The sequence below is a fragment of the Lissotriton vulgaris genome, chromosome 6 (assembly GCF_964263255.1).
Source record: "Lissotriton vulgaris chromosome 6, aLisVul1.2, whole genome shotgun sequence".
NCBI classification, from domain to species: Eukaryota; Metazoa; Chordata; class Amphibia; order Caudata; family Salamandridae; genus Lissotriton; species Lissotriton vulgaris.
In genome coordinates, this window is record NC_141694.1 from 930,790,191 (window position 1) to 930,814,031 (window position 23,841).

The 23,841-nt window shown below is 47.7% G+C and overlaps 2 protein-coding genes across 2 annotated transcripts in view; one reads left to right on the forward strand and one right to left on the reverse strand.

Annotated features, from left to right (window-relative positions):
* Positions 1 to 2,556, reverse strand: part of LOC147708221 (uncharacterized) — a 44,836-nt gene extending 42,280 nt beyond the window's left edge. The window contains exon 1 of the mRNA XM_086925105.1: positions 2,061 to 2,556. Coding sequence (XP_086781231.1) covers positions 2,061 to 2,556 — 496 coding nt within the window. The remainder of the gene's footprint in view (positions 1 to 2,060) is intronic.
* DZANK1 (double zinc ribbon and ankyrin repeat domains 1) overlaps positions 1 to 23,841 on the forward strand; it is a 1,079,146-nt gene that overhangs the window by 684,275 nt on the left and 371,030 nt on the right. The window lies entirely within an intron of this gene.

The following is a 23,841-nucleotide window of genomic DNA, read 5'->3' on the forward strand; positions in this document are numbered from 1 at the left end:
CGTACACCTTCCCCTCGGCTTTCACTATGCCGCTCTATCGTTCGACTACCTCGTTTGCAAAATGCCGGTATATGACGTCAAGATGTAAGAGAAATGAAAAACGGACTCCTGTTTACATTGAGCCTCATCCAAAATGGCGGGCGCGAGTATACTATTCGCGAAAACGGGACACTGGGACACTTATCCTCCTCGTGAAACGGGAAATGGAAAATGAAAAATGAAAATACAACTAATATTAGCGCGTGCTATATTATAATAAGAAAACAATAAAAAACGGTTCTAAAAAACATAACGTTCTCCGTGAGGTTTTGTGAGCATAAATATCAATGACACTCATTATACGATGTTGACATTAAAATCAGATACATATACCAGTCACATATATTTCAACAATAATTACAAGAAGCACATCATTTCAATCTTGTCATTAAGACCATAGGGGGTCAGCGTCCTAAGGGACTTTATCCAATAAGTCTCTCTTTGTGCCAACAGTCTAACTGTGTCAACATGTGGTTTATCCACCAGTCTTTCTAACACAGTAAATTTAAATTGCGGTATCGTATGCCCTCTTTCATGCCAGTGTACAGCCAAACATGATTTCATATTTTTTGTTCGAATCATACTTTTATGTTCGGTCATTCGAACCTTCACCTTCCTTGTAGTGCGTCCAACATATACAAGCCCACATGGACATTTTATTGCATATATTACAACACTTGAATTACAGTCCGACGTGTGTCTCAAAATGATGTTTTTACCTGTTTGAGGGTGGGCAAATGAATTGCCTACCAGTACATTGCCACAATGGCCACAATTCTGACATTTCATCATCCCTTTTTGGCCCAAATCTGTCATTTCATACCTACGACCTTTCAATACCTCTTTAATATTCTTTGATCTGGAGTGAGCAAATAAGGGTTTATCTAGAAATACCTGTTGAAAGTCAGGTTCTTGTTCAATTATTTCCCATCGTTTCCTTATGCATTTTTTTATAGCCGCTGCGGCTGTAGAAAATTTCAATACATAAACTTCCCTTCTACTTTCACTCCTTGCTCTCTTTTCCAACAAAGATGATCTTGGCATAACTCTTGCTCTGTTCTCTGCTTGATCTAAAACTGAGTCTGGGTACCCCCGTACTTTGTATTCTCCACGCATTCTCATGATGGTCTCCAACCCTTGTTCTTCATTTGAACAGATCCTCCTTGCCCTGATAAATTGTGACAATGGCAAATGTCTTTTTAATGATTCTGAATGGAAACTGTCAAAATGTAACGCATTATTTCTGTCTGTTGTCTTTTTAAAAACGCTTGTCTCAAGTGTGTTCCCTTCTCTCGCAATCATGATATCGAGATAACTTATCTTTTCTGCACTGATGGCATATGTAAATTTGATGAAGGCATGACAATTATTCAACTCATAAAGTTGTTTTCTTAACATTTCTTCTGACCCTTTCCACACTACCAGTATATCATCGATATACCTCAGGTATAATGCCAGATGAGTTTGCCATATTTCTTTCTGCAATATATGCTGCTCTTCGAATCTAGACATGAACATATTCGCATAAGTGGGTGCCCCGGTAAACCCCATAGAGGTGCCCATCTTCTGTAGAAAAAAACAGTCCTGCCATTGAAAATACCCATGATACAAACAGAATTGGAGTAGTTCAAGAAGAAAGATGTTATGACTCTCCTCATAATCATGTCTCAATAGCATCCACTCTGCTGCCTCTAGACCTTCCACATGTGGAATCGAGGTGTACAGGGCTGAAACATCAACCGTGCACAGCCACAGTTCCTCATTCTCACAAATTGTTACATTCTTTAATTTCCGTAAACAATCCGTAGTGTCTTGTACAAAAGTTGACCACTGTTGTACCAATGGCTGCATAAAATGATCTAGGTATTTCCCTAGTGGTTCATGTAATGACCCACATCCCGCCACGATGGGTCGGAATGGTGGGTCGTTCGGATCTTTATGCATCTTAGGCAACATATATATATATGGCCTATTGGGATATTCTGTAGTCAGGTATCTGCTTGTTTGTTCATCAATCCTACCCAACTCGATGGCTTTTTTCAGAATGTCAGATAAAATCCTCTGGAATTCTATGGTAGGGTCCGACTCTAACTGTATGTAGGTGTTGGTGTCTTTCACATGCTGATCTACCTTTTGGTGGTAATAGGCGGAGTTGAGCACAACTAGTGCTCCACCTTTGTCTGCTGAAACGATGGTCACTGCCTCATTAGACGCCAATTCATTAAGTGCCAAAGTTTCCTGTCTAGTCAAATTCCTGCTCATTTTTCTCTGGTGTTTTATGTCTGCAAAATCTTTTTTTACCAGTGTTTCAAAAAGGTCTAACGCTTTATGCGTCATTGGTGACATGAATGTGCTTTTTGGTTTAAACACTTTCGTTCCTGTAGTATCTGCCTTAGGTTCAGGGTTCTCTGCGTTTATTTGATGAAAGAACCATCTTAACCTCAACTTCCTCATGAACTTGAAAAAAGAGACTTCAGTCTCAAATTCATTACTTTGGTAGGTTGGTACAAATGACATACCCTTATTCAAAACTGCGATTTGTGTGGAGGTTAGTACAGTGTCTGAAATGTTCATAATCAGTTCCTCTTCGGGTTTCGTCTTGTATCTTGTTTTTTTGGCTTGTCCCCTCCTTGTCCGTTTGTTTTGCTTGCTATGTGTTGTGCCTGTTCGTCTGGAGGATGGTTGGAACTGTGGCCCCCTTCTAAAAAAGGCTGCCTACTCTGATTGCTTGTCGTGTTTTCTGCGCATGCACCTGATACTGAAGCCTCTACTGGGGGACGTGTAGGTAAAGTGTCTTGGTCTGTGGCCAAACTTTCCTCGGAGGTGTTTTCAGTTGGCTTCCTAAAAACCCTTCTTTGTGCATAATTGTCAGCCCAGCTGTACACCTCATCCAACTTATAATCTAAGGTGTCACGCTTAAATTTCCGCAGTTTCCTTTCATGAACCTCCTTAGTATGTTCATCTAATTTGTCATTAATTTCTTTCAAAGTTTTGTCCATATCCTCGGCAGACATACGTGTGGATAATTCGGTTTTCATGTCATTAATCTCTCCCTCTAGCTCCTTCAAAACATTAGACAATTCTTCAATTATAAGAAGTACTAAGTCCAATGAACATTTGTTCAGTATTGCAAACCATCTTGCTAAAAATGGTTTACTAAATTTGAAAAGCATTGGTCTTAATGATATTCGCAGACCCCTAGGAATGCGTTTAACCCTATGGTACTGTATCAGAGTAGTGGCATGTAGCCTTTGATTTATTTCTTTTCGCAAAGTGTATTGTAACTGTTTAATCAATTGTGCCGTAGTGCCTGGTTTGGTTTTTAGATCTCTGGTTTCCTTAATGAGAGTATAAATGTTCTCCGCTTCCTCAGCTGTATAGCCTTTTACATCTGCTTGGTTCTTTGTCATTTGAGCTATTTCATCAAAATCCATCTTTACTTGTGGGTGCAAATCACAAATGGAGCTAAAACGGTACAATATGAAACAATGTTGCGTGATATGGAAAAGGAACAGACTCGCATGGCGCAACAGCTGGATGACTATTAAGGGAGGGCCAGCCGGAATAACATACAAATCTTTGGGGTTCCGGAAAAAACGGAAGGACCATCGGCGGACCTCTTTGTGGAGGAGCTGATCACGAAACATTTGAAGCCTAAGGCACTCTCCGCTTATTTCTCCATTGAACGAGCCCATAGAGTGCCGGGCGGTCGCCCTAAGTCAGGGGCTCCGCCTAGACCCCTGATTGCAAGAGTTTTCAATTTTCGAGATAGAGACAATATTCTACAGGCATCCAGAGCGGGTCCCCCGCTGAAGATTGACAACTATGAGGTCTCCTTCTTTCCTGACTTTACGGCGTGGGTCCAGGCACAGAGGCGCAGCTTCCAGGCCGTGAAGCAGGAACTCTGCAGCAGGGAAATGAAATATGCTATGCTCTTCCCGGCCAAATTTAGAGTGGAATGGAACGGTAAACCGTGGTTTTTTGACTCTCCAGATGCAACTTGGGAGTGGCTGGAGGGGTGGACGAAGGTCGGCGATATGAAAGGTACCTGCCACGACAGGGCGGATCGGAGAGGAGGTGGGGAGCCCGGCGGCTCTGTGACCGAGACCGGGATGGAAGCCAGTCGACTGGACGAACAGGAATGAGTGACATTTGGCACCACCCATGGGGTCGACTCCTGGTGACATTCACAAGTAACGGGCGGGGGGAGGTGTTGGGGGGGGCGGGCACTCTCTGACGGGGGGAGCAGAGTTCTGGGGGTGCCTGGGCCCAGTGTTCCGGCAATGTAACAGGTCAAATTTACGGGTTTATCTTTTTATACATGTTAAGATATTGTTCTAAGGGCTGTGTCTTAAAAATGCTAAGAGATGTTTTACTAAAGTCAATGTGAGTGCCACGGGTCGGGAGGGATCACTTCACCTCCGTGTGTTCAGCATGGGTGGGGAATATACAGGCACTCTGCCATGTTGGGGGGTGGGCAGTTCGAGGTCCCCAGGCAGGGGATCAGGGTGGGGGTGGAGGGGAGTTGGAGGGGGGATTTTGAGGCAAGGAAAACTAGTGATATTGATTGCTGTGATAATGTGTGAATTCAGATTACAGTGTCGGAGGGGGGGAGGGCTTGTTAAATTTTGTTTTAGGTTTTGGTTATGGGCTGCAATTCAAGGTTCTAAATGTGCAGATGCGTGATACAGTGATGGGCTTCCGAGAAGGTTTTGAATGTGATGGCAAACGAGTAATTGGGTGGCAGGATAGCGGACGCTAGCGCCCCGGCCATGGCCCCGGTGTCCCCTTTGACTTTGGCTACTTGGAACGTGCACGGTTTGGGGGATAAAATTAAGAGAGGGTTGGTATTAAAATATGTATGCCGTGCAGCTGCGGCATTGGTATTGCTCCAGGAGACGCATTTGGTGGGGTCGACATGCAAAGCTTTGGACCGATGGGGATATGCGATGGCAGTGCACTCTGAATTTTCTACTGGCTCCAGGGGGGTGGGCATATTGCTACGTAAACGCTTCCTTTGAAAGTACAGCAGGTATGGAAGGATACACAAGGGCAGTTTGCAGCCATGTCCTGCCTGTGGGAGGGGAAGAGGTTCAATGTGGTGTCAGTTTACATTCCACCTGCCCTTCATGCAGTTGCTTTTCCCGCCCTCAGTGCTTTTCTGCTGATGCTGCCAGAGGGTGAGCTCATACTAGGAGGTGATTTTAATGCGGTTGTTAACGATGGACTTGACCGTCATCCTGGTAGGATGTCGGGGTCGAATAAGTCTCGGCTGGCTGGCTATGTGGATCATCGGAAGCGCCGGAGGGATTCGGCATCAGTGACTGCGACCAGTTCCGGTCACATTGTGGGACACGTGTATGCCTGACATGGTGCCCTAATGAGTGGTGCTGGTATGTGCTGACGTAGCACCCTCAAGGTCCATATTTGTGTGAAAATACTGAGAATAGTTCACCCCTCTTATGCCCTGATGAAATCGCTAAAACTTGGAGCGATGAAACATGTCGGCTTGAGGACAAAAATCACTATGGTATATAAATAACCATTTTTAACAAGTGGGGTTTCTGCGTCAGAATAAAACGGTAAAGCAAGCTAAACCCTACTACACATCATCATTTTTCTGTGTGTTTGGTTAGGGTTTTTTTTCATTTGTTTCTGAACACTACAGGTGTGTGTCAGTGTTGATACGTTTGTCACTATTTGTGTTTTTCACTACTATTCTCATGTCCGCACTACTTATTCTTTTCTAGTGCACGTTTGTCTTTTCACATAGAGAGAGTGGCCAATGATGAGAAGTGGGTATACCGGTAATTACTAACCGGGAACCCCCTCGGGTTGCTCTACCGTGAGGTACTCTCTCTATTCTTCACACATTTTTTTGTGGTGGAGTGCATGTGGTCCTGTGTTATTTTACAATTAGTACGCATCTTGACCTAAGGATTTATGTTATTGGACAAATTCCTGGGGATATTAATGATAAATAGCCCCTTTCTTGTTGGTCTTCTATGTGGATGCTGTTACATGTAGGTGAGGCTCTAACTGTTTGAATACTGTATGAGTGGGGGGCTGCCTTACCTACCCCTTTACCCCCTCTACCCCCTCTACCCCTAGAGATTGTTCTGGCTATGTGGAGGCCCTTGGTCTTATGGATGGATGGAGGTTTAAACATCTTGGGGATCGTGGATATTCCTTCTATTCGGGGGTACACATTAGTCTCTCACGCATCGATTATTTTTTCGTCTCTGCTGATATTTTAACCCAATTAACGGAGGCAGCGATAGGCCCGAGAGGTATCTCAGATCACGCCCCGGTCTCCATGGTATACTCCTCCTATGTGAAAGCCCGGAGGCGCATTTTCCCGATTTCCCCTAATTATTTACAAATTCCACAAATTAGAAAAGAGCTGGTCAGGGCTACGAAATGCTACTTCCAAGAAAATACAGATTCTGTTGACTCAATGGGGGTCCTGTGGGAGGCATATAAAACGGTGCTAAGGGGCCAGGCAATAGCTTCAATAACGGGTCACAAGCGAACTGTACAAGAGGACCTCCGGGTGCTTGAGAATGATCTATAAGTGTTACAGTCCAGACATGATCAAGACCCTACTGAGGATGCCGCGCACCAGTTGCGCCTCAAACATAATGAATTTACTGAATACCAGTGGATACAGGTCAGGCAGCGGCTCATGCGGACGCAATACACTATCTACGAGGTTAAAGATAAGGCAGGGAGACTTTTGGCTTGGCTGGAAAAGAAGGACAAGGCCCAAAGGACGATAGCACAGCTTCGCGATGCCGACGGTAAGGTAGTCACCACCCCCACGGACAAAGTAGACACTTTAGCAAACTATTATGAGGCAGTTTACACTCCCACCTCCCAGATGCCATCTGAGGAGGCGCAGACTATCCTTGCAGTCAGGTAAAGCCCTAGGACCGAATGGAGTCCCCATAGAACTCTAGAAGCGCGTCTCTGATCTCACGGTTCCACATCTGTTGCGAATGTTTGAGGACAGCTTGGCTAAGAAGGAATTGCCTAGGGATCAGCGGACAGCTACGATAATAGCCATACCAAAACCTGGCAAGCCTCCGGACGAATGTACATCATATCGTCCGATTTCATTGTTAAATGCGGAGGCGAAAATATTGGCCAAAATGATAGCTGCACGGCTGACCCCGCACTTAGAGACGCTTATCCACCCGGACCCATCCGGCTTTATGCCACACAGGAACACTGCACTCAATTTGAGACGGGTCCACGCAGTAATGGCGCAAATACCTAGTCTCTCAGACCCGGTGGTGATCCTTTCATTAGATGCCAGAATGGCCTTTGACATGGTCGAATGGCCTTATCTTTTTGTGGTACTTCGGCACCTTGGCTTTGGCCCCAAGTTTTGTGCTTGGGTGCAGTTATTGTATACAAGACCTCTCGCGCATGTTGTAGCTAATGGCCATATCTCCAGGGACTTTCGACTTGGTCGTGGCACGCGTCAGAGATGCCCCTTGTCGCCCTTGCTTTTCGCACTGATCCTAGAGCCACTGGCAGCGTGGATACCATGGGATCCCATGATTAAAGGTGTTAGCTGGACCGAATCCTGGGAGGACCGCATATCATTATATGCTGACGATATCCTTCTTTACTTGACTCTTCCTCGGCGGTCAATCATAATTCTTCTTAACATCTGTGAGATTTCTGGAAGGGCCTCGGGATACACAATCAACTGGTCCAAGTCGGTTTTGTTTGTCCTTAAGGGACCCCCGCCGCGGCTCCCCGATGACTGCCCACTGGTGATCACTGATGAACCCTTTATATATCTAGGGGTGTGGGTAACACCTAATCAAAAGGCCTTCTTTCACTGCAATTTATCGCCTCCACTTGAGCGATTCCGCACGGATGTGAGGGATTGGCACACCCTACCACTGACTCTATTAGGGAAAGCCGCGTTATTTAAAATGATGACCCTACCACGACTATTGTATATCCTTGAAAATACACCGTTTCTTGTGCCTCCAAAATACTTTACGTCCATAAACGCACTGATCTCAGGTCCCCTGTGGGGGGACAAACCGGCGCGCATTTCCCGGCAGAAGTTGGTTCGGGGATGGTTTGATGGAGGCATAGCACTTCCAGATATCCAATTGTTCTATTGGGCAGCCCAATTAAAGACCATAAACTATTGGCTCCATGCTCCACAGACTGAGCCAGCGTATAAAGCGGATAGGTATGACTTAGGGGGCGGAGGAGTGATGGCTGCGCTTTATGACCCCAAGGGTGCGGCGGCCCTGCTGGGCCCCACGGCACATACAGTGAGGTTGTGGTATCTGGCCTCTGCTCGCCTTAAATGTAAAGACAAGATCACGCAGATGACGCCGCTTTGGTCGTCGTGACGCCTCGGCCGGCTCTGTAACAGTAAGGGATTTGAGGCCTGGGACTTGATAGGCATATCGACGGTTGGAGACCTCTGGAGGCGGGGTGCCGTTCTTACTTTTGACCAACTAATTGATCAATTTGACTTGGTGCATACGGAACGTTTCCGCTATTTGCAGGTTAGCCATGCTCTCAAATCGGTGATTCCACCGGATGAAGAGCTACCCGAATCCACTCCTTTAGAAGATAGATTGCTTACGGAGCATATGCTCAAAAAGGCGACCTCGCTGGTTTAACGTAAGCTGGTCAACAATATGCCTGACCCTACTGTGAGACTTAGAGCTGCCTGGACTGCGGAGGTAGGCGAATTTGATGAGTCGGACTGGCAGGCCGCACTCTCCTCTCCTCGGGAGGTTGCTGTGCCGTCACGGCTCAGACTGATACAACTGAAAGTTTTACATTGAGTCTACTATACTAGGGTCACATTACACAGGATAGGGAGAATTGCACATCAGTATTGTCTGGGAAGCTGTGGGGAGGAAGGGACCTTCTTCCATATCATTTGGGATTTCCCCCTGATTGCCTGTTTTTGGTCCAAGGTTTTGCGAACTATATCACAAGTTGTTAAGGTCTCATTGGTCCCCGAACCGCGTTGCTGTTTACTGAATATTTGGGAGCCTAATGATCTTAGCCACCCCCTACAAGACTGGGCCACGCTCGGCATTATGTATGCTAAACAAAATGTGGCTAAAGCTTGGGGTTCCCCCTTGGTACCGACGCTCAGGGACTGGTGTGCTGATTTGGACTAAGCGATGGTTGCCGAAAAGGCGGTGTATCTGAATCGGAAATGTCTGCGGAAATGGGCCAAGATTTGGGGAGCATGGAATGAGTATAGAGGGTGCATCTGCGAACCGCCTCAATTGAATAGTGATACTGACTCTTATTAGAGGAGGGAGGGGGTAGGAGGTCCTGGGAGCGGGGTGGAGGCACTAAAGCGCTGCTACAACTGTACTGCTATTTCCTCTTTGAAATGCTCTGCTGTATCTATTTTGATTCTCCTTTTTTATTTTGCCCTATTGATCATGCACTGAATGTCTTCTGAAATGCCCATTGTTTGTTTCTGTATCAATAAAAATTGTTTTTAAAAAAAATGACAATCCTTTGAGTGTTTTTTGCAAGAAATTGTCATTTGTTTACATTTCACTATCTCGTGACCACTCGCGAGAGGATTTGCAAGAGTTATGGCATACATGAAAGACATCTGATTGGTTAAGTTGACTATCAGCTTTTAGTTATAGGAAGTACCCACCCTTTCACTTAATGTATGCATAGCACTTCGGTGCTTCAACATCTTGTGCTGCACCTTTCAGAATAGCAAGAAGTAATGATTTTCAGCAATTACATTTCTTTATTATTTTCTTGAATCAAAACATTGCTGCCTTTACAATCTTCAGCAAGTTAGGCATTATATCGTAACACATATTACAGCATAATGTTCGTTTTATCACTTATTTACAGCTGATTCAAGCATTTTGGCCTTTGGCTGCAGAGATCATGTTTCCAAACTCCCCATTACCAACTCCCATCCCTTCCTTCCCCCTCCCCCTCCCCCACAACCCTCTCACCAGCTTCATCTAACTACTATTCGATTAGGTACAGTGGTTGTCTTCTTGATAGTCTTTTTTCTGTTACAGCTCAAATTCCAACCCTGTCATTCGGCCTCTATTTGGGTGCTTCTAGTTTGTTCGTTCGCCCTCTGGGTGTCCTTTGGGTCCTGCCTCTTCTCCTGACTTGCGTCTTGTTGTGTATGGGAGGGTTACACCTACTACTTCTTGAATCATCAACCCCCAAGCCTGGAGCACCTCTGGTAGTTTCTCATCCCTCCTAGTTTTTCTCATGTGCTCTTCCTCTGCCGTTGTCCACTCCTTGAGATCAGCCCTCCACTTATCTATTGCTGGGCCCGTTGGGGATATCCAATGTATAGCTATCCGCTGCTTGGCTACAGCAAGGCTAAATATCAAGAAGCGCCTACTAGTTTTACGTTTAGGGTTCCTGGGTATGAGGCCAAGAAGACATCTCCTTATTTCCATCAATACTTCCCACCATGTCAGCCTGTTAAGCTATTCCATAATTTTCGTCCAGTAGTTCTGTATTATGGGACAGTACCAAATCATATGTATAAAGTCCGCCTCCTGGTGTAGACACCTGGGGCATCTTGGGTCTTGCGTAGCGTTTATGATGTGAAGTCGTTTAGGGGAGAGGTAAGTCATATGCACAATATTGTATTGTAGCTGCATAAATCTGGCGCTTATTGAAACTTTACGGACTTCCTCGTGTATTTTGGTCCAGTCCTCAGGCATCAATGGCTCTTCACTGGCATTTTGCCATCTATCTACTATCTTAAGTGGTTTACGTTATTTGTCCTCGCTTAATGCTCCTTAGAGGTGTGTTACAAATTTCCTTCCCCCTGCCATTGTAATCATCGTGGTCAGCGTTTGTGAGTGTTCAGGGGCTTCAGGGAACGTTGGCCATAGGTATCGGGCCGTAGCTTCCATCTTTGCATACTGCAAGAATTCGGCTGCACCCAACGAAAATACTTCCATTGCTTCCTGGTAGGTTATGGACCTCTCCTCCGGGTAAAAGTCTGTCAGCATTAGGCAGCCTACCTCTTTCCATTTCTCCACTGACATTGTCTGTGCTACGTGGGCAAACTGCGGGATGTTCCAGACATCTGCATCTGGCACATAGGGTGCTCCCTTTAGGACTGTTCTTACTGCTTTATCCCACATTTAAGCAGTTAATTGTATCAGCGGAGGGTACGTTTTTGTATTCCTCACCCTTTCATTAACAAGGCCCCCAGTTGCTGTCTTCCATTGGTGCCTGCGGGTAGGGTTCTCTGTCAGGAGGGGTCTGTATCCAGCCACTCACTGTATTGCGAGCTGCAACTGTGATGCCAGGTAATATAGTTCTAGATCAGGGATCTCTAGTCCCCCTTTTACCCACCGCAGTTTCATCACTTCTAATGCTTCTAAAGAAAGTAAGATAGGGTGTAGGACTCGGAAGAGCACCCAAGTACGGCAGACATCTTGGAATGTAGCCTATTGCTTAACACAATATGCTAAGAGCATACTCCAAGGTATATGGAGCAAACTAATGGAAATAATATACAACTGGAATTTATGATGGAATATCACAATCACCATGACTACCTACTACTAGTACACCAATATTAGTCTACTTATGGAATACGCGTGTCTCAATAGGAAACGCAACGACAAATACTGCTCCTAGTAACGTAGGTAAGAGAAATACAACACCAACTGGAAGGAATTCACGTAGCCTTTAGAGAATAGCCTACACAAGACAAACGAAGAGGAACCAACATGGATGGAAGTTATATAGAGTCTAATGGCCGGAATGCCCAGACCATAAAATATCCAACTAACCTATCCAAAAATGCAGCAAAAAAATACAAACATAACTTCCTGAGAAGCAACCCAGACACGCTGATATCTGACCCCTACCTTAGCATAGATAGAGGCACTGTTATGAACGATCTGATATTCTTCACGAATAAAACAGCTAAATGGCGCAATGCCTTTACAAGACTGCTTAACACTAAGGCTGTAAAAAATATCCCACATGGAACAAAAATGATGATCGCACCGTCAAAAACATGCAAAGCGGAACTATGCATCACCATATATAAAACCGGAATAGTGCTGGTTCAAGCAGCCGACAGCGAGCTAAACAAATTCGACAAGATATTTCCGTCCTTAAAGGAAGCTCTTGAGGGCACAAGATGTCAACAACACCAGGCCACACAAGAAGGCACCTCTGATAATTACAATACTATCCACAGAGATGGCAATCAAATCGGAGGACAACAGATCCAAGCCACAAGGGTAGGAGATAATATGGATATAGAATTAGTAGTGCCAACATCTGAAAACGAGACAGAAAGGAAAGAGAGGCCCTCAAGATATGCGAAAAGAATAAAGAACCAACCCCAAAGACAAGAACCGTTGCCGCTCTCGAATGAAGAGACGTCATCAGAAGGTTCAAGATATCAACTAAACCAGACCCCACCAGAAGACAGAATCGATCTAAGAAATGAAGAACATCGGGAGCAAACCACAAGAATAGGAGACAGAGTAGTGATTAGAGAGACAACATCCGAGAAGAAGTCAGAAAGACCTAAAAAGTTTACAAGACATATAATTAACGAGCAAGACCTATCCCTAAGGGAGGAAAAAACGCCACCCCCTAAACATGAGCCACAACACTTAACGCAGACATCTCCTGCGAATGAACTCGTCAACGATAACCAGGAAGTTGATAAAGTAGAAGACATCATCGACGACCCCCTACCTCGTTCTGTTACCACACAAGAGAAAGAGAGAACCTCACCCACAAAGGCAAATCCTACATCACAAAATGCAGACAACACAACTCATACCACAGACATTGACAATCTTACCAAAGATAAAAAGAAAGGGGCTGCGGACAAAAGATCTGTTCAGAAACATAAGAAAGCTAAATGCAAATCTTGGACAGAAAGGCTTCTCACCCCTAAGAGATCTCTTCAAAACCAGAAAGACATCAAAAAGATCCAGAATCTAATTGGCAACCTGGCGCAAGACATACGTAATACTCGACAAGCAACGGAAAAAATACTGGAAATGACGGTAATCACTCAATCCAAGATCTCGCACATCCAAAATCTGGTTCACTACGCAAACAGAAACAGCAACGAGACGGCCATGCCTCTATCAAACAGGCACAATAGACCAGCAAGGACAAACGCATGGTCGAAGAAGGAGACCCTTGCCCTGCTCCGATCATATGAACAACCTAACTGCAAGAGAGGGGAGATAATCAATACCGTACTGATCGATCCCAATAGATCAATCAGACGGAATGAAAGAAAAGCCGGCCTTAATAATCTACAACAAATTAAGCTAACTGCCGAAGTGAATGACCCGAACTCCAGAATCTCAGGGAAACCTATGGAATGCCTTCTACTCAACATCCGTTCTGCAACCAAACATGCATCAGATATAGCAGATCTCATCATCAACAAGGAAATTGATTTAGCTATTCTTACAGAAACATGGCTCTCGGAATCATCATCTCCATACATGGATCTCTTAGTACCACCTCGGTACAACATTATAAGGCTGGACAGACCGAAAAAGATAGGAGGAGGTCTGGCCTGCATCTACCGATCGGATATTGAGATCAACCAATTGCATTCCGACCCTATAGAATCGTGCGAATACCTAGGTCTTAATATAAGATCAACAGACAACCAAAGATGCAACTTACACGCGCTTTACCACCCACCAGGAGAAAACGCCAGATTCAGTTAATGGAGATCATAACGGCCAACTCTAACCCTGACGGCAATAACATTTTCTTTGGCGATCTCAATCTACACTGGGATGACTGCAATGACAGACTGATCAACGCGCTCAAGGGCTTCCTCCTGGAACAAAACCTCACACAAGTATGCACGCAACCTACACATGTGAAAGGTGCAACGTTAGACTGGATTATATCTAGAAATGAAGGCACATCAATCCTCTCAATAGACCCGTGTGACTGGTCTGACCATCATGCCATAACATTTGTGATTCCCACTTTGAAAAAAAGCAAGACCTCTCAACCCACCAGGCACAAAAGATGGATTCGAGAGACTAAAGAGAAGAATATTGAGTTACTAGTAGAATGCTGTGAGAGAGACCTACAGCCACCCAGCAACTTGCAGAAGGTAAATGATCTAACAGACCACTACACTACGTCAATAGAGAAAATTATCAATAACACCATGCCGCTAAAATTGAAAAGAACCACAGAGAAGATAAAAAATCCATGGTTTAATGGACTGCTAAACGAAGAAAGGCGAAAACTGAGAATGGCCGAAAGAAAATGGAGACAACACCCATCGTCTCCAGAGTTGAAAGCCCTCAGGAATATCAGGAACCAATATAACAAAAAGGTCATCAACTCCAAAAAAGAATTTATAAGATCAGAACTTGATAATGCCAAAAACAGACCGAAGAAACTATTCGAAATCTTAAAGCAACAATCAAATAAACTAGCAAAATCTGCTCAAGAGAACACAAATATACTACTTGACTGCGAAGAATTCTCATCATTTTTCACAGAGAAGGCCAAAACCCTCGAGAGAGAGAGCTCAAGAGCGCTGCAGATAACCTACCCTCTCAACCAGTACCGACAAAAGATACCAGCCTGAAAACAAACTGTAAGGAGGCCAAAAATAAGGCACATTGGGACTCCTTCGATGTATATGACCAGAATACCGTCGCCAAAACGCTCTCTGATATCAAACCTAACAACCACTATCAAGACCCGCTACCGGCGAAATGCCTAAAATAAATCAGACATGTTGTGGTACCAAAATTATAAATGCATCTCTAACACAAGGGATCCTCCCGGAGTGCCTGAAAACAGGACAAGTCGTACCCATAATCAAAAACCCGACAGCGGATGCAACAGATCCGAATAATTTCCGTCCAGTGACCAACATCCCTCTACTCGCCAAACTAATTGAGAAATGCGTGCAAGGCCAACTGAGTCAACACATTACCAACTTTTCCCTGCTGGACGATTACCAATCAGGTTTCAGAGCAGGTCATAGTACAGAAACAGCGATCCTCCATATCGTTGACGACGCCCTACATGCCCTAGATCAAAACCAAGCATGCCTACTGATTCTCCTGGACTTATCTTCCGCGTTTGACACTGTAAATCATGAAGCATTACTGACCAGGCTGCAAGAGAGGATGGGAATATCTGGAAATGTGTTGAAATGGTTTGAATCATTCCTGCATAACCGAACACAAAGATTCCTGGTCAACCAAGCACTCTCACCACCATGCCCTAACTCTATCGGAGTCCCTCAAGGATCGACTTTATCCCCAGATCTATTTAACTTGTATGTTGAACCTCTTACAGAAATCCTCTGTAATTCACAGATATCCTATCACATGTACGCGGATGACACGCAAATATACATAAAGATCGTGTCCTTGGAAGACATTGACTGAATGAATGAGACATTAAAAATGACATTGGAATGGCTAACAACCAATCATCTGAAGCTAAATGCGAGCAAAACTGAGTTCCTATTAATCGCACCACCAAGAAACCACACAGAAATGAAGGAATGGACCAAGCTGGTGACTGCGCTAAACTGCACCCCAACCCTAGTCAACTCAGCGAAATCGCTAGGAATCACTTTAGATGAGAACCTCGACATGCAAGCCCACATTAAGTCAATGGCTAGAAATGCGCGTTTCCACCTGAACTACTTGAGGAAACTGAAACCATACATATCAGAGGCGGATCTTAAACTGGCAGTCCAATCTTTAGTTGTTTCAAGAATTGAATATGGGTGCTCCACCTTGGCCGGTCTACCAAAATTGTCCACAGCACCGCTAAAAGCATGTCTCAACGCAGCGGCAAGACTTATCACTGGATCGAGGAAATTTGATCATATTTCTCCCCACCTGAAAGCACTAAACTGGCTACCATATGAAGCAAGAATTCAATTAAAAATAGCATGTATCACCCATAAAGCGCTCCACTACAACACCCCCAGTTACCTAGCAGGGAAAATTGAGATATCAGGGGGAAAGAGACCAGCCAGGAGTGCCAAGGAGCTGCTGCTGCGACCAGCCTCTTTCCGGAAGAAAAAAACGTACGATCGAGCATTCTCGGGCGCAGCCCCCAGAATCTGGAACTCATTACCTCCAAACATTAGGAAAATTCGGAATACAGGAACATTTAAGAGGGAAGTGAAAAGCATCTTGATGAGTACATACCTACATAGTGGAGGCTGATGACCACTGACTGGAACTATTGTTCATCCTAATTCACAGCATCAACGTGACTATAAGGGAAAGATGCTGACTTGACCAAAGATAATGCAGAACACTGACTCGGATCAGGAGTCTCTCCCGAGACCTAGCTGTATCCTTACTATTACCTATTGCTGATACTTATACACATAGGTTGTATCCTCCTAGTACATCCTACTATTATGTATACGCATATTTACCTAATCTACCTCAGATATGTATTATAACTACCTACCTCATAGTTATTCAACGAGTGACCCATATGCTATATATCCTATTTACTAAGCTAACTCTTAATGTAGACGCCCATGCTATTTAAATTTGTATATACTCCCAACCCACAATGGCATATAAGGTTCTACCTCAGTATTTCACACAAGTATCTACCTCATTTATGGACTATTTTAAAAGTGTTACTACCTATGTGAAATATAACCGACCTCATACTGTGAAGCGCTCTGATACCCACGGGTCTTGTTCGCGCTATACAAAACTCTATAATAAATAAATAAATAAAATAAATAATACTCTGCTATGCTTCCCGTTCCACAGCAGCCTTATCAGCAAGGCATCCAATTCCTTTAACACTTTACGTGGTATTTCATAGAAGGACCCCTGCATAATGTAGAGGCATCTAGGGAGGACCACCACCTTGATCAGGGCAACTTTACCCATAAGGGACAGTTTCAGCATGTTCCAGAACTGAACGCTTCCTTGTAGTCCCTTTACGACTCTCCCCATATTTAATTCATAGAAACGGTCTTTTTCTCTGGTGATCAATACACCTATATACCGAACACTCTCTATCTCCCAGCGGAGTTCTATTCCCGAAAGCTGGGATGCCATAAGTCTCCTCGTTGCGGCTATCAGTAATAGTTCGGATCTGGACTTACTAATTTGGAGGCCTGATGCTTCTTCAAATTTTCCCAATGCATGGACTAGCACTGGGAGAGAGTGTTTCGGTTGATTCAGGTACACCAGGGCATCATCTGCAAAGAGCGATACTATGTTAATGTTAATATTAATGTTAATTGCATTTGTAAAGCGCCGCTGCTACCAAAAGAGGCGTCCTGACGCTATGGTGAAGGGCCTACTGACGGAAGACGGGAATTGATTATAAACGCAACCTAATTGCTGAAAAGCCATGTTTTTAAGGCCTTCCTGATTGGCATCAAGTTGGTCATGTGTCTTAGATGCGGAGGGAGGGAGTTCCAAGCTATGGCTGCATTAGCGATAAAACTTCTGCCGCCCCATTTGAATTTTTTCGTCCAGGGTGTAACCACCAATTTGGCATCTGAGGATCGGAGTGTTCTTTTAGGCGAGTACCATCGGAAGTGTTGTTTTAGGAATTCTGGTCCTGTTCCATGCAGTGCCTTGAAGACCAGGCACAAGGCCTTAAACTTGGTATGCTTCCTCATAGGCAGCCAGTGTAGCTTCTTGATTTATCCTGTAATAGATGCATATTTAGGTGTTCCAGTAAGGAGTCTGGCAGCTGCGTTTTCAAGAATCTGTAATTTGTTCATTAAGCCTTCTTGTAACTGGAGGTAGAGACTGTTTCAGTAGTCCAGTTTAGACATGACTAATGCGGTTACTACCGTTTGTTGTGCTTCTTTAGAAATTTGAGGCATTATTATTATTATTATTATTATTAATTGTGTAATGCGCTCAGCTACCCAAAAAGGGTTTCCCGGCGCCAGGACGGAGACTAAGAGTGACACATGACCTTCAGCAGAAGTTATTGATCAAACAACCATGTTTTAAGGTTTTTCCGGAAGCGTTTGTAATTGGTTTCTTTACGAATGGAGGTAGGGAGCGTATTCCAGATGTACGGGCCTAGGTAGGAAAAAGATCTCCCTCCCATTCTGGAAAGCTTAACCCTGGGTAAGCAGAAATTTCCGGAGGTTTCAGTTCTTAGTTGACGGTTTGGTACGTAAGGACGCACTAATGCTTGGAGATATTTAGGTGCAGTACCTGCTTTTATTTTAAACATGTAGCTCAGGGCTTTGAACCTAATACGGTTCTCCACCCTGAGCCAATGGAGATCACGTAAGTGTCCAGAGATGCTGGAGGTTTTGGGGCCCTACAGAGCAATCTGGCAGCAGAATTCTGGATCTGAAAGAGACACGTTAGTGATAGATTCCTTACCTTAGAATATCCCCAGGCGTCAGACTGGATCCGGAAATTTTTGCGTAGCAGTACCATTGGGCGTCAGTAGGCGTCGTCTGCGGCTCCGAATCCATCGTCGGTGTCGTGGGCGCCGTGATGACGTTGTCGGAGTACTTAGACGCCGCCTCCGCGTGCTGACGTCAGTTTTTCTTTTTTTCGCGCCAGCAGCGCAGATCCGGAAAAAGTGGTACCTTAGTCACTTTTTGACTAAACTTTTTTGAGATCTTTTTGATCATTCTCAGAGTCTTCGACTCCGATCAGTGCCGATAGGGATGCCAGGTTTCAAGCCTTGTGAGGACTGCGACCAACTGATGTCGGTCGCCGACCCTCACCGTCGGTGCCTCCACTGTCTCGGCGTCGATCACGACGACAAGGCCTGCTCCGACTGTCGGGCCTTAACCTCGAAAGCTAGGCGGGAGCGGTCCCGCAAGCGGCTCGAGCTCCGGCAGTCGGCCCCACGCCGTGAGAGGTCCCGTCCGGACGGAGGTCGAGGGACCGGTCGCGGGGGCGGAGCCATCACAGCTCTGGGAGTCGACATCACTCCTCAGGTTCGAAGTCGTCGTCAGGTAAGCACAAGAAGTTGAAGAGACGTCATCGCTCTTCCGACTCCCCCCGACGCTTGCGCGATGCGGCCGGGGGTTCGGGTGACACCGCCCATGAGGCTCCTTCGGAGTCGCGGGCGTCGCGACCTGGCCCATATCCTTCTGTCCCTGGGCAGCAAGCAACGCCGGAGGAGATCGAGCGCTTCCTCATGGCCATGAGGTCCCTCACTCCTCCGGTGGGTTCAGCGGCACCTTCGGGCCCAGCGGACCCATCTGGGGGTCCTAGCGGGTCGGGTGCTTCGGCCCCGACGCCGGGGGGTGCTTCGGCCCCGACGCCGCCGGCGCCTTCGGACCCGTCTCCACAGGGCCCCACTGGATCCGCTTCCGGATCCGGATCATCGCCAGTCGACCTGACGACCTCACCGGCGCCGGTTCCACAGGTGTCACCTCCGGCGCCGTCCTCGGGCGGCGCCGTCCCCAATACCTCCCTCGACCCGGTTCCGGCGCCGGAGCGACGCCGCTGGGGGAGTTCTACTTCAATGAACCGGCCCCATCATTTGTCAACCCTGAGTACCAGGAGATGGGTAATGAGGAGGAGTATTGGGAGGAGTCTGAGGACCCTCTGACACGTGAGTGTCAGTCCCAGGAGGACTGGACAGGTGGACTTGGGGATGCCAGTGGTCTGGACACCTCGCCAGACACTGGTTTTGTCTCGCCTCCTAGCGTGGCTACAGAGGAGGGGGCAACCTTCAGTGTGGTGTTGACACGGGCAGCCAAGGCCTTGGGCCTTGAGCTCCCCGTCGCGGCCGTGAGGACTAATCTCCTCACTGAGGTCCTTAAACCGCAGTCAAGCTAAACCGAGCCTCTGCTGCCGTTTAATCAGGCCTTAACTGACGTTCTTTTGGGCACTTGGTCCAGGCCCGCTACAGGTCAGCCTGTAGATAGGAACGTGGCCAGACGCCACCGCCCGGCTCCGGTCGACCCTTGTTTCCTGTCCACCCACCCCACCCCTGAGAACCTGGTCATCAAGGCCTCTAATTCCCAGACCGCATTCCCGTCGGCTCCGCCTGATCGGGAATCCAAGAGGTATGAGAATTACGGAAAGAAAATATTCTCCTCCCTTAGTTTGGGACTGCGGTCTTCCAACACCGCATGCCTCTTGGGCCGTTACACTCACTCCCTGTGGGACGCGGTCGCGTACGTGATGCCACAATGCCCGGCGGAGGTTAAGGCTAAACTCGCCCAAGCCCTTGCGGAGGGTCGAGATGCGGCACGTTTCTCCATCCGGTGTGGGCTGGATACCACCGACTCACTGGGCAGAGCGATGGCAACGACAGTGGCGATTCGTCGCCCACCTGGTTGAGGTCCGCCAACTTTTCAGCGGATGTCCAGTATTCCCTAATGGACATGCCGTTTGATGGCCGTCGCCTCTTTGGCGACAAGGCAGACCATGCGCTTGAGCGCTTTAAGGACTCCAGGGCTACAGCCTAGTTCTTGGGCCTCTCGGCCCGCGCCAGCAAACGGGTGCCTTTTGCTCCTTTCGTGGCCAAGGAAGGGGTGCCCGCACACGTGCTGCCAGCCACGCACTGCAGACTAACATACAACGCGGTGGCGGCCGTGGAAATTGCCGTGGAGGCGGTCGAGGACAACGGCGAGGCCAGTCCACACCTTCCCCCGCAGCATCCGCCTCAAAACCCTCCTAGTCCGTGCTTTCAGGCCCATGTGACGCCAGTGGGGGGCAGGGTTCGCCATCACCACTCCCACTGGCGCACTGTCACATCGAACAGGTGGGTGCTACAAATCGTCCGAAGGGGCTACTCCCTCCCCTTCGAGACGACCCCTCAAGCCATGCCACCGCAATACCACCGCGTATCGAGGGATCATATGCGGCTTCTGCAGGAGGAAGTTACGGCCCTCTTGGCCAAGGGGGCCATCGAGCGCGTTCCTGGGCCAGAAGTAGGGTTTGGTTGCTAGTCCCACTACTTTCTGGTACCCAAGAAGGGCAAAGGGGGCCTACGCCCTATCTTGGATCTACGGAACGTCAATGGCTTCCTCCGGAAGGAGAAGTTCAAAATGCTGACACTGGCTCAGATCTTAGCTGCCCTGGACCCAGGAGACTGGATGGTAGCGTTGGACTTGCACGACGCTTATTTCCACATCCCCGTCCTGCCGGCCCACCGGCGCTACCTGCGGTTCACGGTAGGCCACGAGCACTTTCAGTTTACCGTGCTCCCCTTCGGCCTTACCAGCGCCCCACGGGTGTTCACAAAGGTGATGGCGGTGGTTGCAGCTCATCTGCGCAGGTTAGGGGTTTCAGTCTTCCCCTACCTCGACGACTGGTTGTTGAAGGCGGGCTCGCCCCAGATAGTCATCAGCCACCTCCAGACGACGGCGGATCTCCTGCACCTGCTGGGGTTCTCCATCAACGTGCCGAAGTCACACCTGTGTCCCTCTCAAAAGCTCCTCTTCATCAGAGCAGTTCTCGACTCGGCGCAGTTTCGGGTTTATCCCCCCGAGCAGCGGGTTTGGGATATTCAGGCTCTGATTCCGATCTTTCAGCCTTTATCCCGAGTCTCGGTCAGGTTGACGCTGCGGCTTCTGGGGCTGATGGCTTCCTGCATCCTTCTGGTGCATCACGCCCGTTGGCGGATGCGGGCTCTGCAGTGGGACCTGAAGTTTCAGTGGGCCCAGCATCAGGGCAACCTGTCCGACCATGTACTGATCTCGGAGGGCACGGCGAGACAGCTGCAGTGGTGGCTCACGGACCGCGATTGGGTCAGCGGCAGATCCCTCTCCCTTCCCCAACCGGAGCACGTAGTTGTGACTGAAGCATCCCTCCAGGGCTGGGGAGGCCACATGGGAGAGGCGGAGATCAGAGGCCTCTGGTCTCCGGCGGAGTCCCGGCTCCATATCAACCTTTTGGAGCTGCGGGCGATTCGTCTTGCACTGAAGGCATTCCTCCCCTCTGTCCGAGGGAGTGTAGTGCAGGTGTTCACGGACAACACCACCGCCATGTGGTACTGCAACAAACAGGGCGGGGTGGGGTCGTGGACCCTATGCCAGGAGGCTCTGTGCCTCTGGCAATGGCTGGAACATCAGTGCGTGACCCTGGTGGTTCAACACCTGCTGGTTCTCTGAACGCCAGGGCGGATGAACTCAGCCGTCGGTGCATGATGGATCACGAATGGCGTCTGAACTTGGGGTTGGCGCAAGGCCTCTTTCAGCAGTGGGGAGAGCCTTGGTTAGATCTATTCGCCACCGAACAGAACGCGCAATGTCATCAGATCTGCGCGGTGGAATTTCCAAGGCGGCAATCGCTCGGAGACGCTTTTCGTCGCAAGTGGAGTTGCGGTCTGTTGTACGCCTTTCCGCCTATACCACTTCTGCCCAGAGTGTTGAAGAAGATCAAACGCGACCGGGCCCAAGTCATCCTTGTGGCTCCGGACTGGGCACGAAGGTACCGGTATCCCGAGCTACTCAGCATGTCAGTCGATCACCCGGTTCGTCTGCCTCTTCAGGAGGACCTTCTGTCGCAGAAGCAGGGGACGTCCTCCACCCGAACCTGTCCAGTCTCCACCTCAATGCTTGGAGATTGAGCGGCGACAGTTGAGGCCATTTGACTTGCCTCCTGAAGTCTGTAATATCATTCTGGCGGCCAGGCGGCCCTCCACTAAGTCGGTATACGCCTGCAGGTGGAACAGATTTGTGGCATGGTGCACAGCAAAGGCTGTGGATCCTCTCTCTGCCCCTCATTCTGAGGTTCTTCTCTTCCTTCTTTCTCTTGCCCAGCAGGGCTCTGCTCTGGGCACTATCAAGGGCTACCTTTCTGCCCTTTCAGCCTTTCTAAGGCTGCCTGATCAACCATCTTTGTTCAAGTCCCCTATTGTAAATCATTTTCTGAAGGGCATCACACACACGTTTCCACCTGTTCCCTTCGAGATGCCTCAGTGGGACTTGAACCTGGCTCTTACTTTTCTGATGTGGGCTCCCTTCGAGCCACTTCACAACTGTCCTATCCGCCTTCTTACTCTGAAGACTGCTTTTCTGGTTGCCATCACCTCTGCCAGGAGGGTGAGTGAGCTCCAGGCTCTATCCTCTAAACCTCCTTTCCTTTCTGTCCATCCAGACAAGGTTGTGTTGCGGACAACACCCTCTTTCCTGCCCAAGGTAGTCACAGCCTTCCACATCGGGCAGTCCATCACCTTGCCCACCTTCTTTCCGCCTCCGCATCCCTCGAAAGAGGAAGAGAGGCTCCACCGTCTGGACCCAAAACGTGCGCTCTCCTTCTATCTGGATCGCACACGCCAGTTCCGGGTTGTTGGTTACGTGGGCGCTAAGAAAGGACGGGTGGTGCACAAACGGACCATCTCTCGGTGGATCGTGTTGTGCATCCAAGCGTGCTACTCTATGGCTAAAAAAGAACCTCCTGTTGGGCTGAGGGCCCATTCCACTCGGGCCATGGCGACTACTACTGCCCTGGGCCGAGGAGTCCCCTTGCAGGACATTTGTCAGGCAGCTACGTGGGCCTCGCTGCACACGTTCGCAAGACACTACTGCCTGGACAGCCAAGTCCGGAGGGATGGCTTCTTTGGCCGTTCCGTCCTCCAGGACTTTCTGGTGTGATTATTGGTTCGCAGACCCACCACCGGGTTTGGTATTGCTGGGGTATCTATTCTAAGGTAAGGAATCTATCACTAACGTGTCTCTTTCAGATGCACAAGTTACTACTTGTGTAACGATATATCTGTAAGAGACATTAGTTAGTGATAGATTCCTTACCGACCCACCCATCCTCCCCATTCTGTGAACCGATATCTAGGGTTAAGGTCATCCCCTTTCAGGGC